Below are 16,558 nucleotides of genomic sequence, written 5' to 3' on the forward strand. Positions count from 1 at the left end.
TGTTTACATCCCGCAAATAAGCCCCGCATATTAACCTCCTCATTCTAGCAGGTCCCCTTAAATAGGCCTCCATTTTCAATTTCAACACATTTTGAGTTGGCCCTTTGGGCCTGATAGGACTTAGGCTATGTTCAATCTCAAGTTCAAAAACCATCTCATGGGCATGAAGATCTATCCTTATAAAAAAATAAATTAGAAATTCGATTCTTCCATCTTTAAACTCTAATTAGCCGCCATCTAATTTATCGGATTACCACCCCATCATATATATTATTTATGCATTAATGACATTACTTAAGCGTCTCATAAGTATTATCCCATGATGTATAAATTTTTCTCTTCAATTCTCGTTCACATTGTTCAGCGCACTTCTCAATTTACGTGCTTTGAACTCTTCTAGTCAGTTAAAGATATGCTTTGATAAATAAAATAAAAACTACTCCAATATCAACCTTCTAGCAACTTCAAAGAATTTCATATTTGCAAAGACACTTAAGTGCCAAAACTAGAAGGCTCCTCCCTAACCTTATATCCAAATATGAGATTCCAATCTTGGTCAATACTTCAGTGTATTTACACAAATTTAATTTCACTAAAATTTTCCTCTTAATTTTGCCAATAAATTGGCTTGGTTGTCTCCTTTACTCGATTTTAATCCAAACAAATAAGTGTATCATGAACTTTGAAGGTGTGGTGCCAAGAACCTTAGCCACCCCCGTCGTTGGTGGCACGTGGACGGTGGAGCCCTCCACCACCAATAGGGCAATGGCATTGCTCAAATCAACACGATGGGTTTGCTTGGAATGGCCGCAAACTAAAGCGTCAGCAGTGAAAACATGTCAGAACGTTTAGGCTCTTTGTCACTGCCCTCTTGCTAAAAGCCGATGATCCCCTCTCTCAAAATATTATTATTCCTTTGTTGGAGGGTAGGGTTGGCATATCTTAGTTGCTTACCTATAAAAATGATGGGTTTCTTAGCTTTGTGACCAAGGGTAGAGTGATGGCTACACTTGATCTCAATTCATGTCATTTTTGTAATGATGATGATGATAATTACAATGCTTCGCTCTCTTTTGGGTTTGTTCATCTAGTTATATGGGGCCACTTCTCTAATGTTATAGATTGAGTGAAAGCTAAGGTTGGTATATATATCTCATGTCATGCTTTATTTTAGTCTCCAAAAATATAAGAACCTTGAAATGTGACAACTAAACTTCTATTCCATAATTCTATCATACAAATATTTTTTTATTATTGTAAATTTTTCTCAAGTAATAATTTAAACTATCAAGATAAAGATTCGAACTTGATTATAAAAGAACGAGGTCATTGTTCTGCCCAATTATCTAACCCACGAGTGCTGCTTTTGAATCATTTTAGCTGATAAAACCAAACAATTAACCCATATCTATTGGAAAATGGAAAAAATGGGAAACACACAAACTACAAATATATAGGAAAACCCTCACCAATTTTTTTAGTTAAACAAATTACCTACTAAATTCGTTTTAAGTGCTTATTGTCAACAAATATTTGTTTGATTTGATGTAGCAAAATAAAAAATTGTGTGAAGTACTAGTCACATGACCCTATCCAGTCACGTGTTACCGGTGCGAACCTCATGTGCAGTCTGCAGACTCTCACTGCCTCATCCAAACCATCCAATATACGTTACCCCACTGTGCCGCTGGCGCGTAACTGTCAGCCACTTCACAACGCGTGAAATCCAGTCCTCCAATCGTTTCCCAAACGTTAAACACCACATCCTCTGCAACCCCTCCATGCCATCCGGTACTCCCTCACATCGACACGTCAATCTAAATTGACTTCCACGCAGCCAACCCGATCAACGTCTCATATTCCCTCCGGTCCCTACCATTTATATACCAGATCAACCCCTGCTGACACTCAAAATTACAGGTTCGCTTTTCAAAATTTAAATTCCCACTCAAAACAAACGGCGCCGTCAAGTTCATCCGTTATCTCTCCCGCTATAAAACACCCCACGTCACTCCTTCACTCTCCAAAACCCTTCATCTTCTTCCCGATCATTTCTCTCTCCTCGAACCTTCTCCTCAGTCCAAATTCCTCTCTCTCGTCAAACACAGTCACTCTCTTTCAAACGCGCTTCAAAATGCGTGAGATTCTCCACATCCAGGGAGGCCAATGCGGCAACCAGATCGGCGCCAAGTTCTGGGAGGTCGTCTGCGCCGAGCACGGCATCGACTCCACCGGTCGTTACCAAGGCGACAACGAGCTCCAGCTCGAGCGCGTCAATGTCTACTACAACGAAGCCAGTTGCGGGAGGTTCGTCCCACGCGCCGTCCTCATGGATCTGGAGCCAGGCACCATGGACAGCGTCAGATCTGGACCGTACGGCCAGATATTCCGGCCCGATAACTTCGTGTTCGGGCAGTCCGGTGCCGGCAACAACTGGGCTAAGGGTCATTACACCGAAGGCGCCGAGTTGATTGATTCTGTTCTCGATGTCGTTCGGAAGGAGGCTGAGAACTGCGACTGCTTGCAAGGTATTCTTCGAGTTCGATTTTAGTTGCTAGATCAGTAGATCCATGTTCATTTTCTGAGTTTTCGAGTGTTTGGATACAAGATATAATTATTATCGTAGAATTTTGGTTATGAATCCAAATTGACTCTGGTTGGATACACTTTATATGGTTTCGAGTGTGCTAATTGTTACCTAATGTACTAGTTTGGCAACAGGTTTTCAGGTTTGCCACTCTCTCGGAGGAGGTACTGGTTCTGGAATGGGAACACTTCTCATTTCCAAGATACGAGAGGAATACCCGGACCGAATGATGCTCACCTTCTCTGTGTTTCCGTCGCCAAAGGTGTCAGACACCGTCGTTGAGCCGTACAATGCAACTCTTTCGGTTCACCAGCTTGTTGAAAACGCAGATGAGTGTATGGTTTTGGACAACGAGGCTCTCTATGACATTTGCTTTCGAACACTCAAGCTCACCACTCCCAGCTGTGAGTTTCTTCTTCTTTGGGTTCTCTGCCCTGTTGAATTGTAAATATGGATTTCATAGTTCAATTTAGAAAAATATATGTAATTCTCTTATCGGTTCAGCATATATCTATTGAAATTTTGACTTGGGGAGTGAATTGTTTATATTATCCCTGTAGTTTGTAGTGAAAGAGCAGATTATTCAAATTCTATATACGATTTCACCATATCAGTTATGCGCCTTGGGCTTATAATTATTGTGTGCTTTTTCTGCATTAACTATATGTGGTTGAGTCCCCTTTAATTGATATTGTTGTCCTTGGTTTTTGGCTACAATTATAGAAATTATACAATTGGACTAACCGTTCTTAGTTATACATGCAGACACTTGTAGCCTTGTGCTTAGTGGTAGGAAACTATTTGTTTGGCACAATTGCAATTTTAGTTTCACTTGTGCACACTAGCTTCTTAGGGATTTCACTATTTGTTGCTCCATTTTTCCTTTAAAAATTGTATTTGAGATTGTGTACTTGAGTATATGCAAATGCATGACATAATCTGAACAATGGTTTCTACTTGATTGATTCAGTTGGGGACCTCAATCACCTGATTTCTGCTACCATGAGTGGTGTAACTTGTTGCCTTCGTTTCCCTGGTCAACTCAACTCGGATCTCCGTAAGCTCGCTGTCAATCTGATTCCATTCCCGCGGTTGCACTTCTTCATGGTTGGGTTTGCTCCACTTACATCCCGTGGATCCCAGCAGTACAGGGCCCTTACTGTTCCAGAGCTCACTCAACAGATGTGGGATGCAAAGAACATGATGTGTGCTGCTGATCCGCGTCATGGACGGTATTTGACTGCTTCAGCTATGTTCCGTGGCAAGATGAGCACCAAGGAAGTCGACGAACAGATGATCAATGTGCAGAATAAGAACTCATCCTACTTTGTTGAGTGGATCCCAAACAATGTCAAGTCTACTGTTTGTGATATACCACCTACTGGTCTGAAAATGGCTTCGACCTTCATCGGCAACTCCACTTCCATCCAGGAAATGTTCAGGAGGGTGAGTGAGCAGTTCACTGCCATGTTCCGCAGAAAGGCTTTCTTGCATTGGTACACAGGAGAGGGAATGGATGAGATGGAGTTCACCGAGGCAGAGAGCAACATGAACGATCTGGTTTCCGAGTACCAGCAGTACCAAGACGCTACAGCAGATGAGGAAGGGTATGACTATGAAGATGAAGAGGAAGTTCAGGAGGAGGCTTGATCTTGAATTCTCGGTCTGTTCTCCTTTTGCTGCAGTTATGTTGTGGATTTATTAATCTGGTTTTGTTCGTTAGTAGCTTATTTGGGGTTTGGATTGCTGTATTCTGGTCAATTCCTTGGCCATTACTGCATGTTTGGCTTTAATTTTTTTTAGTTCTCCTTAGTTTTTAGATGGTATTAGTGGTCTGAAAATATGTGAAATGACTGAAAAATGTTAATTGATGTCTATGATACATGAGGATGGTGTTAAGTAAAGATTGCGATGATTGAATGCCTTTTGTTTGATGGTGGATGGATTATATATACATGGCCTCTGGTTTCTGAGTGTTGATCTTTGTTTTTACTTCATCTTTGCATTTAAAGTCGAGAAGAAATAGATTGTATTGAAGCCATGTGAAAATCTGGCAATGAATCAATTTCTTTCTGGTATTGTTTGCATGTGCCCACTGTCGCAAGCAGGTGCTGCCACTCGAAAGGCTGCAAGATTCTTGTGTTGTGGTCCTCGAAGGCTGCTGCAAGTTTCCTTCTCTTCCTCATCCATATTTAATTATTGCTTCTCTATTCTCTCTTGTACAATATTTGCGCAATAAATCTGTCAGTGGAATAAAGCCGTGCATTATATTTTATTTATATATTTCATAATAAATTCAAGGAGGTGGAAAATAGAAGTTTTGCTCAATTAAATTAAAACCACCAAACAACCAATTCCTAAAAATAAATAAATACGAGTAATTGTCAGTTCAATCTCGCAAGCCCAATCCAAAGCCTAACCTTTCAAATGAATGTGGTGCCAATGTACCACTTAAGTTAGTTTAGAAATTAGATTAGATCCCTACAAAGAACCAACTAGTGTAGTGATTTCGAGCAATTGCTCTTTTATGAAAGTTTCTTGGTTCGAGTCATAACATTCGTGTTGTATGTGTGAATTAGTCAATATAAAATTTCCTCCAAAAAAAAAGAAAAAAAAAAAAAGATTAGACCCGTGACCTAGAATAACAGTTCTATGCCCCACTTGCACAGCTAAACATACACTTATAATTTAACTTAATCCACAACCCACTTACCTAATTTTAGTTAACCTTTTAGTTTTTGGCACCATACTACATATTAAGGTATGGTCACTTTGTTGGCCAAAACATTAATGATGGGCTAACTTTCTTCTCAACTATTGATGGAGAAAGGAGAAAGAATATCCTTCTCCTCAATTTTGGCCTTCTTTTTCTAAGTATACGCTTATATACTTCATTTTTTGAGATTGGTTTGACTAAACTCGATACAATAATGTTGCGAAACGCATATACAGTATACTGTTCACATTTGCTTCACAAGTGTTATTTTTTTATAATAAAAAAGAACAAAAAAAATCTTCCAACAATCACGCAAAATCCAACAAGCTCAACTTTTATGAGCGAAAAAAAGATAGGATTTTAAATTCCATTATTAAAGCATACAAAGCTGGATGACTATTTCTAGAACACGATTACCTTAATTGTACCACACAATAAATCTACGTAGTATTTCTGAGTTTACAATATACTTATAGTATAAATTTAAATAAAACACATTGATATTTTGGTGTAACATGAAAGGCAGGGAGGCTGGAAAACTCAGCCCTATGAAACCTCATGTATGGAATGATAGTGCACTTAGTTATAGTAAGGAGGCTGTGCTGGAGCAACCTCTGTTGGTGTGGATGCTACCAAATTGGCTGACTTAATTGGTCCGGGTGCTACCAAATTTGCAGGGTGGATTGGTCCTGGTGCAACAAATCCAGAGCTACGGATCTCCGACATCTGTCGACGAGCATTTGCTCCCTGTGCTTCACATAATTTTGGTAGAAATACCCCTACAAGCAAAACACCATATCATTAATCAACGTTAAATACTATTAAAATGAATAAATAAATGTGGTGTTTGGATTGGATTCACAGTCTGAGAATATAAATATGTACCTTCACCAGCGGCAAGATTGAAGTAAAGGTCAACAATGTTGGGGCAGGTGTTGTAGCACTGAGGGGAGCAAAGCTTTTGGGTGAAGCGAGACTCCAGGAGAGAGTCTGAGCAGATGCCATAGGATTTGCGGTCAAGCCCACAAGACTTGATGCACTGCTCACTCTCCACCCAGTCCTTCAATTTATCTGCCTCAATCTCTGATGTGCGGCACGTGTATGCTTCCTCTCCGCTTCTCCGCACATGCTTCTCAAGCACACAGCGTTTGCTGGACGACGACACAGCGAATGCGCATGTGTCTTTGTCTAGATCCTCGCATGTTATTGCTCCTGCATGCAAATGAAACTCATTAGAAAATTGGTTGGTAATGAAATAAGAAAGTTGGTAATTAATTATGTAACCATAAACCAAAACAAACCTAGGGTGGCTTGCACACAGACGGCAAGGGCAAGAGCCAGCACAGCAAGGGTCTTCAAGCTCATGTTAGAAGCCATGTATTTGTAATGAAAAAGGATAGAGGATGTGGCTAATTGAAGGAAGCTAGGAGGAGGAGGAGGAGGAGGAGGAGGAGGAACGTGTTTGTTTGGTTGTGGAGACGCATTGGTGGGGAGGGCTATTTTATAGTCGTTTGAAGAAGGACTGTAGAACATAGAAATTGTGAAAGGTGGATTTAATTATGATTCTGAAGAAGAGATGGTGGACTTTGATTGTGAAAAAAAAGGGGCACGAAGCCTAGTTTAGATCCTAGTGAACAGACAGGACCCCACGAAGGAGGGCCGTGTTCGAGACATTTCTCTATCAATGACCTAATTGCAAATTTAACATACTAGTCAATTACGTGGCAATTTGTGCCCGCTATCAATGGCGTAGATGCATGGTTGTGTTGTGTATATATGCGTAGTACATATACCAGATGCCACATTGACGTCGTATATATATACCTACAGGCTACATGCATGTGAAGACTAGCTCTAGATACCTTATTTTCCTTTTAATATTGGCCGGTATTAATTTTTAGTCTCCGTTATAAATTCCTAGTGGATTATGATATGCTCCCTTTAGTTAGGTTGCTTTGCTTGCACGCCAATATAGAATATACTAATTGATGATATTATTGCACGGCAAAATGATACGATATAATTTGTGCCATTTTTTACTATATTTTGCTAATCGTATTGGTCATGCATTGAAAAAACTCAATGATCCATTAGACACTATCATTTTCTTTGAAGTTCGGTTCAAAACCATAATAAGTTATCAATACTTAATCAACCCGATTTTCTACCCGAAAAAGAAAAACCCACCTCATATATATTAGATTTTTACTTTAATTTAATCAACTATATTCATGACTGTATTCATTGAAGTTGACTAAATTAACGATAAAAAAGTGCATAAAGATAAATTGTATGTAAAACCAATGGATACTTTTCTTTTGTTATCCTTTCAGCAAATAGTGCCAACCAATAAAATAGAAAAGTTATGTTAACAAAAAACAAGGAAAGGCATTAAATTTGTCTTAAACGATATGGTATATACCTATTAATAATGAAGTTGGATCTAGGCTGCCTAACTTTGAGTTGTAACTTGTATTGTAAGTATATGGTATGTATGTATGTATGTATGTATGTCACTCTCCAATATCCTTGTGAGTGGCATTTTGCTTTACATTATTCACGTTGCCTAGTTAAGGTTCTACGTACGCCATTAGCTCCTAAATTTAGGCGAAAACAAAATCAACAGACAAATTAGCACGACATTTGCCACGTATCACGTATACCTGGCACAACCATTATGACTTACATACCTCTAATGTTGTCGTTGTTTATGTTGTTATTTTTGTCCTGATTTCAGATGGTTCATATTTCATCTACAAAATCCGGTCCTTTTTTGGACTGATCTGAAAACCGGTCTATGCTAATATGTTAAAAAAAACTTGAAACACATGCAAATAGAACTACTCCGACAAAAACAAAAAATGGTTTTCCCACTTTCTTGGCAATCGGCATTTGGAAGAAAAACGCACACTGGCTTCTGTCTAGACTTGTATTGTGGAAGTCTGGAAGACCAAAGCAAACGTCTTTGAAGAAAGCTACACCTAGTACCTACAAATTACAAATTACAAATTACAATCACAATGTAATGTTTTTCTTTTTACACGAAATGATTGTTAATTTATTTAGCTTCATTAATTTCAACCCGAGATGATTATGTTCTCCTCCGTGGTTTGCGGAGTCAAAGCTTGAATTTGTAGGTAGACATCTGTTGAGATTTTTAAAATTTTTTTTTTTCTGTTCTTGTTAGGGCTTTCCATTACTCCATAGACTACGGCGCAGAGAGAGTTTGTTATATCAACCCACAAAGACATCAGTTTGGACTTTTACTCCGAATTTTACGAGTTTAGTCGCATCCCCATATATAACGACTATTTCATGAGTGATTGTGGTGGGGGCGGAGGAGCCATGCTCACAATTCTTTGAATTTTTGTTATCGTCCAAATTTACTGTGGAAAAAAGAAAGAAAGAAGACTCAACTCACAACTTTATATCTTGTTCACCTAGAACTAGAAGCTTCTATTTTATTTAGAATGCAATAAGGTCGGTAGTCAAGTGGAAAATGATCTTGACTTACAAAGTAGAGATTTTACTTTTGAATCCTCATGATATTTTGGTTGTGTGCGCGTGAGAAACCCTCATCTCCTATAGTTTAGACTATCACTTATACTAAAAAAAAAAAAGTACCATTACTGATTAGAAAGTTGGGTAGACTTGCAGGAGCGTTTCTATGTTAACGGCATGTTGGGCAGCTTCTCTCCTCTTGTCTTGTTTGCAACAACGTCTCCTTTACTTCTCTTGACATATAGACATCAACTTCTCCTCTTGCTAGCAATAATTATTCTTCTTATTCTCTCATTTTTAATTATTTTATACATCTTTAATTTGAAATTGAGTATTCTAGGGTTTAATTAGGAATGAATTAAAATTTGGGAATTTTGTTGAAATGAATTAGGGCTTTGATTTTAGGAATTTTGTTGAGATGTTTGATTTGTGGTTGGTATTGTTGAGATGTTTGATTTGTGTTGGTATGTTTAATTAAATGCATTGATGCTATTATGAGAATTGGTTTATTTTTGTTGAGATGTTTGATTTCTCTTCTTGGTAAAATCTTTCCAAATCTCTCATTGTTAAGCGTCAAGTTGAAAGAGTTGAAAATCAAAGAGTTGCTGATGATCAAGATTTTAATATCAATTATCTTAAGTGTGATCTAGGTTTATGTTGTCTAGTTTTATTTTTTTGTATTTGTTAAACTTTTATTTATTGATAGAGATGCATTTGAAGGTAAAGCTCATTATGTTCCTCTAACTATGTGTATCTTTATATGTTTATTAACAAAATCCACTTGTACCGTCGAGTTTAGTATGTAAGTTTTGCTCAGCAAACTTTCGAATCCTGGAACCACCACTGCGGACAGGCCACCACTGTCTCTGATTCGTGTGTTGGTCTCTGATGGCCTACCTTGTCCTCTAATTGGGCCGGGCCGAACTAATCGGGATTTGACATGGGTGTAGGCCAATTTTTTAAACTGTGCTTAGTTTAGCTGATTCCCTTTTGTTGTACTGTTTTTGCTTCGTGAGCCAAGGGCCACGTCTTTTGTATCTCCTTTGGCTCCATTGGGCTCTCGTGGGACTGGTTTGGGCTTCTACTTTTCTCTCTAAGGCGAAAAGCCTTCTCTCCAACTCCAATGCGATCCTATTACATTTTGTTTTTTCAAACTATGTTCTTTTCTTTCAATCTTTACGCATTCATGTATTAACAAAAATATTAGATCAAATGCGCATATATATATATATATATATATATATATATATATACTTGAGCAATCTTTATACACATGTATAGCTAGCAAGGTGTGTGATGGTGACAAAATTCTAAATTTAATGTTTCAAGAAGGAGAAGATGGATTTTTAGCAGCAATCATAAATATCAGAGACTACGATGGCCGACATGTCAATTCTCATTTGAACATAATATCTAGCATATATGTATATAATTCAGACAATCTATTTGTTCATATATATATAAATATCCAGGTATATACATAGTTTTCCCTGACAAAAACTACTGGGAGCTTAACAAACAAACATGTTACCGACAATGAAAAATAGTACGATTCATGTTACTGATGCTTTGTTGTTCTTTATTGATTATTATTCGTTCATGAATCATGTGGGTTCCTTCTCACCTGCCATGTCTATCTATGAACATCATGTACATACATGTGTGTGTGTGTGTGTATATATATATATATATATTTGGGAAAGACAAAAACAATCAAGCAATTGCATCATCAGACATCAGACAGAGTAGTTCAACAATCATGCATATATATAGTCCACTCGGCAGGCCCATGGGGCAAGAAAATATCCGACAATAATGACTGTTTTTAGTACTGGATTTGTCGTCGATGAGACATATTCATGTTGGTTTTTTGCCTCCGTCAGATCAAATCTAATTCAAGATTTCTTGTGTAAGATATTTTATAACTTGTTTCAGTGAATTTAAAACACAAACAGTTTCTTGCCATGAATGAATGACAATATAATATGGTCATAAATGGATCACGAGATGCTCCATCTTTGGCCCATGGGTCATCAGTTTCAGTTCAGGCTACAGCATGCATGTTGAATCAATTATATTAATCTGTGCAGAATGCTCAAGATCAGATGGGAAGTTTTATGAAACAATTTTAAATTGGAAAACTAATTTTAACAAGCATAAATTTCGTGGGTTTCCCTGTTTCGTCTTGATTTTGATCTTCAAATCTTGACAACCAAATTAAGAAAATAGCAGAGGAACAACAACAATCAATCACCACCACGAGGAAACAAAAGTATCAAGTTACTCATCAGAATGATGATGAGCCATGTATTCATCAAGTTGTGCTTATATATATAAATATATTATTTGCACAGGCTCTTTTGTGTAATTCAGACGAGTGAGCAAAATTTAATTACCATATATCGTGACATTAAGCACTGAAAAAATTGATTACAGTTCACTCAGAAAGGAGGGTTTTCTTTCAACTTCTTACCTGGATGAACGAACCACATGAACATGATGATTTAGAGCTGACGATAGAAACTTCCCAAGGGATCGCATCGATCCAATATCAAATATCTACACTCACCATGTTGATTTGGTTAATTAGATCAATGCGATCCCTTTGGAAGCCTCCACCTGCACTCGTTTATAAGATATGCATACTCCAAAACTCTCTCAAGAAACAGCTCTCTCATATATCTGCTTGCGATTCAAAAACCCACCCTTTGTTTGGAGGAAACATGATATATACTGACGTGCATATATATATATATATATATATATATATACATATGGTACCTTAGCTAGTGGTCCTGGTTTTGGGTTTTGGTTTTTGAGTTATTTTATAAGAATGGTAAAGGTTTGGCTGGTCCTGGCTTCTTTTATAGATGCACAAATCTGTTGTGTTCTGTTCATGCATTTGGTGTGATGAGAAAGTTCGCTAGCTTGCGTACTTGTGACTCGTGAGAGACTATTATTATTCGAGTCAAGAGATGCTTCTTTCTCTACCAAGCTCTGCTTTTATAAGCCCTCAGAGAGCATAGATCCCGCTCCTGCGTTCATTAGAAATTCTTCGGTGTTATGGTTATACCATCACATAGTGTTATTAATATTGTAACACGTGTATTTATTTATTTATTAATACTACATTTTGTGTCAATAACATATCAATTATATCATTCACACATATTATAATTACGTACGTAACAGTGACGATATAATGATGAGACCTAAATAGTTTATCCCTATATTATTCGGAAAATTAGTGATTAAATGGAGCCTACGGCATTGAATCCGTTCAAATGTTGTCAATCGCAAAACGGGTATGTTAGGGGTAAGGGGGACCGACAAGATAACACGGGCATGGGCACTTGCATTGCGTTGCATGGTTATATATGTAGAGGGCAGGTAAAAGTTGTAATCAAACAGCTCTTCTTGCCACCAAAAAACTCAGCATATTCCCTATAAGATAATGACACGTTCAATCGATCGAAAAAAAAGATAATGACACATTCCTTCCTTCTTTAATTTCTAATATAATCCTTCATTATTCTTAAGTATTATTATTTCTTATGATATATATCTTATTGATATATTTTGTCCATTTTAGAGTTGTTTTATGGTGATGTGCCATATATAGATCATAAATGTGGATGTTTATATGAGTCACATAATTTATCTAAATAATAATTTCACTTAAGTTTAATAAAGACTAATATAAAAATTCACGTGAGCATTCATATATGACACCCTTACTATTGAATTTCGCGTCCATCCAACTTATCGGCTCAGGCCCACTAACGAGTGAAGCTCGGGCCTAATTTTATCGGCCCGCAATAGCCTACCCAATAGGGTTTGTTGTCTTTGAATTAAAGATTAAAATAATAAAACGGTGAGCATTGACCACTCTAGGGAGCTGCAACTCTCGCCTGAGGCCTGCGTCTATGGTTATTATTTCCCGCCTATCTTTGTCCGCTCTTTCGCTGAAGGAGGAGGAGAAGTAGGCAGAAGAAGATGACGCTGACCCAATACGGCATCAAATATGCCGTACACATCATCACCTCCAACTTCGGCAATCTCGTCGCTGTAACTCTCTCTCTTTCTCTTCAAAGCTTTTACCTTTTTCTTCAAATTATGGGTAATTATCATTGATTTTATGTATGTGTCTGTGGTTGCAGAAAGTGTGTGAAATTCTACTAAGAAGAGGACACTTAAGCCTGAAACAGCTAATTGGGTTCACAGAGTTGACCCCTCAGCAAGTCAAGAACTCTCTCCTCATTCTAATCCAACACAATTGCGTTCAACCCTTCTCCTTCGACCAATCCGGTTCGTCTCTTAACCCTAAACTCAGCTTCTGTTCTTTTCAATTTTCATGTGGGCTTTTGGGTTTGCTTAATGAGAGCATAAAATGAGTGAATTTTTTTGTTTGCCTATGTGGTGATGCAGAGGGGCCAAAAGTCACTCAGTATATAGCGCTCTTCGATAATATAATCCACCGAGGGAGGTTTGCCAAATTTCTTGCTGTTGTATCCCAGGAACTCGATACAGATGTTGGTTTCTTTGTTCTTCTTGTTTTTGGTTTGGTTTGTTGTTTTTAGGGTGTCATCGATTCTCTGATATTGCCTTTCCTTCATTTGTTTTCCAGCGTGAACTAATTCTCAAGGATTTGCTTGAGAATGGTAGGCTTACACTTAAACAAATAATTGAAGGAGCTGAATCAAGTAAAAGTCAAGGTGAGCCTTTTATCAATGTTTTATTAAAATTTTTGCTTCAATTTAAAGTTAAGTGGGAGCATTGTGACTAAGTGTACGGTTCATGTGCTTCATTCCTACAACTTGCTTTTTTTTTTTCCTCCAACCAGGAGATTCTGCAGATAAGGATTCTGTCCAGGAAAGCTTTCTTAAACTTGTGAACGCCCATTTTGTTGAACGCTGCCCGGCTCCAGAACCAGTTCTTGGACAAGCTACTAAACAAGAAGGTCCTGCAAAGAAGCGAGGTGCTAAGTCTGCTAAGGTAATGCTGTAATAGATAATTTGTGTCGAAGATATAGATTATGCCACAGGGAGGGGTGATCAGGTTTGATTGGAAGTTTGTCAGCCTTTATTACTGGACTGGATGAAAATGAAGGTTGCATTTTTAGTGGACATCGAGTTGTATTGTGTTCGGATGGTGTGATTTCAGTCTCCTGTCAAGTACTAGTCTACTTTACAGTGTGTCTAATTAATCATGCTAGGTAACTCAATACTAACTTTACCTATTTATTGATTGTGGCATGTGTTCAGGTCGATATATATATACCCTGTGAACCAAAAACTCAAAATGAAGACCCCATATATTTGAACCAAATCAATCATACAAGCCCTATAAAATAAAGATACACAATTCATATGGTAGCAAAATTAAGAAAAGAGTTCTCTACTTTAAAACCCTCTTTAGTTGCGCATGTGTTAATTAATTTTTTAAATTGCAGATCTTTATAATTCAATTTTGGAACTTTTTCAGATGGTTGAAGTACCCGAGACCATTGAACAGCGTGTTATAGCAGCAGCAGCGCCTCCGGAAGCCATAAGATTTTCAATTATGATAGATTCTGAAGCTGATGCTCCTGGAGGAAAAAGTGATAATATGAGTGTTGGGGAGAAGGTTGGTATAGGGATTGTCATTTCTATATACCAGGGATAGTTGTTCTAGTATGCAGTTTCCTGGAAGGTACCCTATTCTAATATGCTATTTTCTGAATTTATAGCGAAAGCATGCTACTTTGGAGTTCGATGCAGAATTTGAGTCGAGTGATGAAGTGGTTCTTTGGCGTGCCAATTTTGAGGAATTCATTCGATGTCTAAGGCATAAGGTTGGTTTTCTGTCTGTTTTTCTGTTTGGATTATAATTATCTATTCATACTGATATGGTACCGCATATTCTGTCCATGTGTTCTAGGCTTGCGTTGAGAATGTGAGAGCACGACTGGATGATGAAGCTGCAGTTGTCTTAAGAGCAATGCTTAAGGCAACTAGAACTGCAGAGAAGAAAGTTAAAACAGAAAATTCTGGTAAACTGGATGTTCAGATTCTTGCATGCTATAAAATTAAAGTGAAGCCTTACTAAATGAAATCAGGGAGCAGTAGTACCTGATTGGCCATTTGCCTACCATTGTTCCATGCTGTCTCCTTAGCTCATAGTTTTGTTGATTTCTTTTGCAGTTCCTTTATCACTTAATACCATTTATGAAGAGGTAATAAACAGTGAAGCCGGTCGTAGTTTGACCATGGGTCGTGTCAGAGATTCGCTCAGCGGGCTTTGTGATTCAAGCCAAGAAAGAGACGTGGATGAGGACGAGTCATATAGTGCTGGTACAACTCCCTCTCATACAATTTTATATATTTTCAAAACTTGAATTCTGGTTTTTATGTATCCTTTATCTTTCGTATGGATGACCTAATGATACATTGAATATTGCTTTTACTCACACATTTGTTTCTTGTTCAGACTTGAAGAAAATTCTTGAGCTAGCTCAGGACGATGAGGTTTTTTCTGATTTTTGGTCTTATAAAAAATATGAAAATAAATCTTTATTTACCAAGACAGATGTCTAAGTACATTTCCTTTTCTGCAGGTGGAGTTAATTGTTTTGAAAAGATATGGGAAAGATGCTTATACAATGTTTAGAATACTGTCACTTGCCGGTCGTCCAATTGAGACGGATAAGGTAATAACATTGCTATGGGTTCCTCCACTGGCAACTGAGAAACTGAGAAAATTTCGTAGACATCAGTATAATTTTTTAAAATATCGCTCTTTTATTTAGTTATTGAGAATACTGAAAGGAACTAAATCAAACCCAGCAATCTCTCTCTTCTAAGATTTTAATGTGACAGAATATTGCATGCTAAGTTCCTATATAAATTCTCTCAACTTTCTAAGATGAATTATTCAAGTTTGTTGTGGTTGTTAAAATAGTGCATCTGTTACTTCATTTACTTATTCCAATACTTCTTTGTAGATTTCAGATATGTCACAGTTATCGCTTGTTGAAAAGAACGAAACTCCCAAGATTCTCTATAACCTGTGGAAGGATGATTACTTGCATATGGAGGTAAAGCAGTTGCCTCTTTTACGTACGATGCGTGCACACCCATACACATACGTACACGAGTAGTGTATTTATTTATTTATTTAGTTTTGCTCTCCATGACAATGTTTCATATCCTTGCAGAGATTAGTTGTAACAGGAGCTAGACAGTCACAGTTCTTGGTGTGGAGAGTAGATAAACCCATAATTTGGAAACATGTTTTGGATGAGATGTTCCACACTGCCTTGAATTTAAGTCTTCGACTGGCTTGTGAGGAGGAACGATTCAAGGAGGTTCGTAAATACGGGCAATTGCTTTTTTTTTAAAAAAAATATGAATTTATGTATTTGTTTCTTTGTTCTGGAATACGGGCATTGATGTGAGGAAAATTTGAATAGTGTACATGTAGTTTGTTTTCATGTGTCGTGGTGATTCTTTGCAGATTACTGATCTCCCAGCACACAAACTTCTCGGGGAAATGGCGAAGCAATGGCAACTATACAGAAATGTCATTTTAGTTTTGCAAGCATCCCTTTTGAAGCTTGATGATGCTCTCATGCTCTTCCATGATTTCTGAGATTGTAGACGGCTTCGTTCCGACTCTAAATTAATAAATATTATTTCCAACTTTCTGATCCCTTGTATATCCACCCTTGGTTTTATTCTGGTTGGATCGGCCTTTCAGTTTGCTGGTCTTTGTCG

The 16,558-nt window shown here is 37.6% G+C and overlaps 3 protein-coding genes across 4 annotated transcripts; 2 read left to right on the forward strand and 1 right to left on the reverse strand.

Moving 5' to 3' along the window:
* LOC18786648 (tubulin beta-1 chain) lies at nt 2,001-4,565 on the forward strand. Its single transcript, XM_007217941.2, has 3 exons — nt 2,001-2,528; nt 2,722-2,991; nt 3,558-4,565. The coding sequence occupies exons 1-3, from the start codon at nt 2,135-2,137 to the stop codon at nt 4,235-4,237; spliced, it is 1,344 nt and encodes a 447-aa protein (XP_007218003.1). The 5' UTR covers nt 2,001-2,134; the 3' UTR covers nt 4,238-4,565.
* LOC18784626 lies at nt 5,637-6,820 on the reverse strand. Its single transcript, XM_007218378.2, has 3 exons — nt 6,605-6,820; nt 6,189-6,515; nt 5,637-6,082 (listed from the first exon to the last, which is right to left on the reverse strand). The coding sequence occupies exons 1-3, from the start codon at nt 6,678-6,680 to the stop codon at nt 5,883-5,885; spliced, it is 603 nt and encodes a 200-aa protein (XP_007218440.1). The 5' UTR covers nt 6,681-6,820; the 3' UTR covers nt 5,637-5,882.
* Nucleotides 12,690-16,543, forward strand: LOC18785025 (DNA-directed RNA polymerase III subunit RPC3). Of its 2 annotated transcripts, XM_020558365.1 has the most exons (14): nt 12,690-12,872; nt 12,965-13,112; nt 13,233-13,336; nt 13,432-13,519; nt 13,648-13,799; nt 14,289-14,429; nt 14,533-14,637; nt 14,724-14,835; nt 14,987-15,136; nt 15,273-15,310; nt 15,400-15,492; nt 15,787-15,879; nt 16,000-16,149; nt 16,299-16,543. In XM_020558365.1, exons 1-14 carry the CDS (start codon nt 12,801-12,803, stop codon nt 16,431-16,433), a joined length of 1,581 nt encoding a protein of 526 aa, XP_020413954.1. In that variant the 5' UTR covers nt 12,690-12,800; the 3' UTR covers nt 16,434-16,543. The 2 variants fall into 2 exon arrangements, with proteins under 2 accessions (XP_020413954.1, XP_020413956.1); XM_020558367.1 differs by lacking the exon at nt 16,299-16,543 and having other exon boundaries at nt 15,794-15,879; nt 16,000-16,112.

Source organism: Prunus persica, chromosome G2 (assembly GCF_000346465.2).
Source record: "Prunus persica cultivar Lovell chromosome G2, Prunus_persica_NCBIv2, whole genome shotgun sequence".
NCBI lineage: Eukaryota > Viridiplantae > Streptophyta > Magnoliopsida > Rosales > Rosaceae > Prunus > Prunus persica.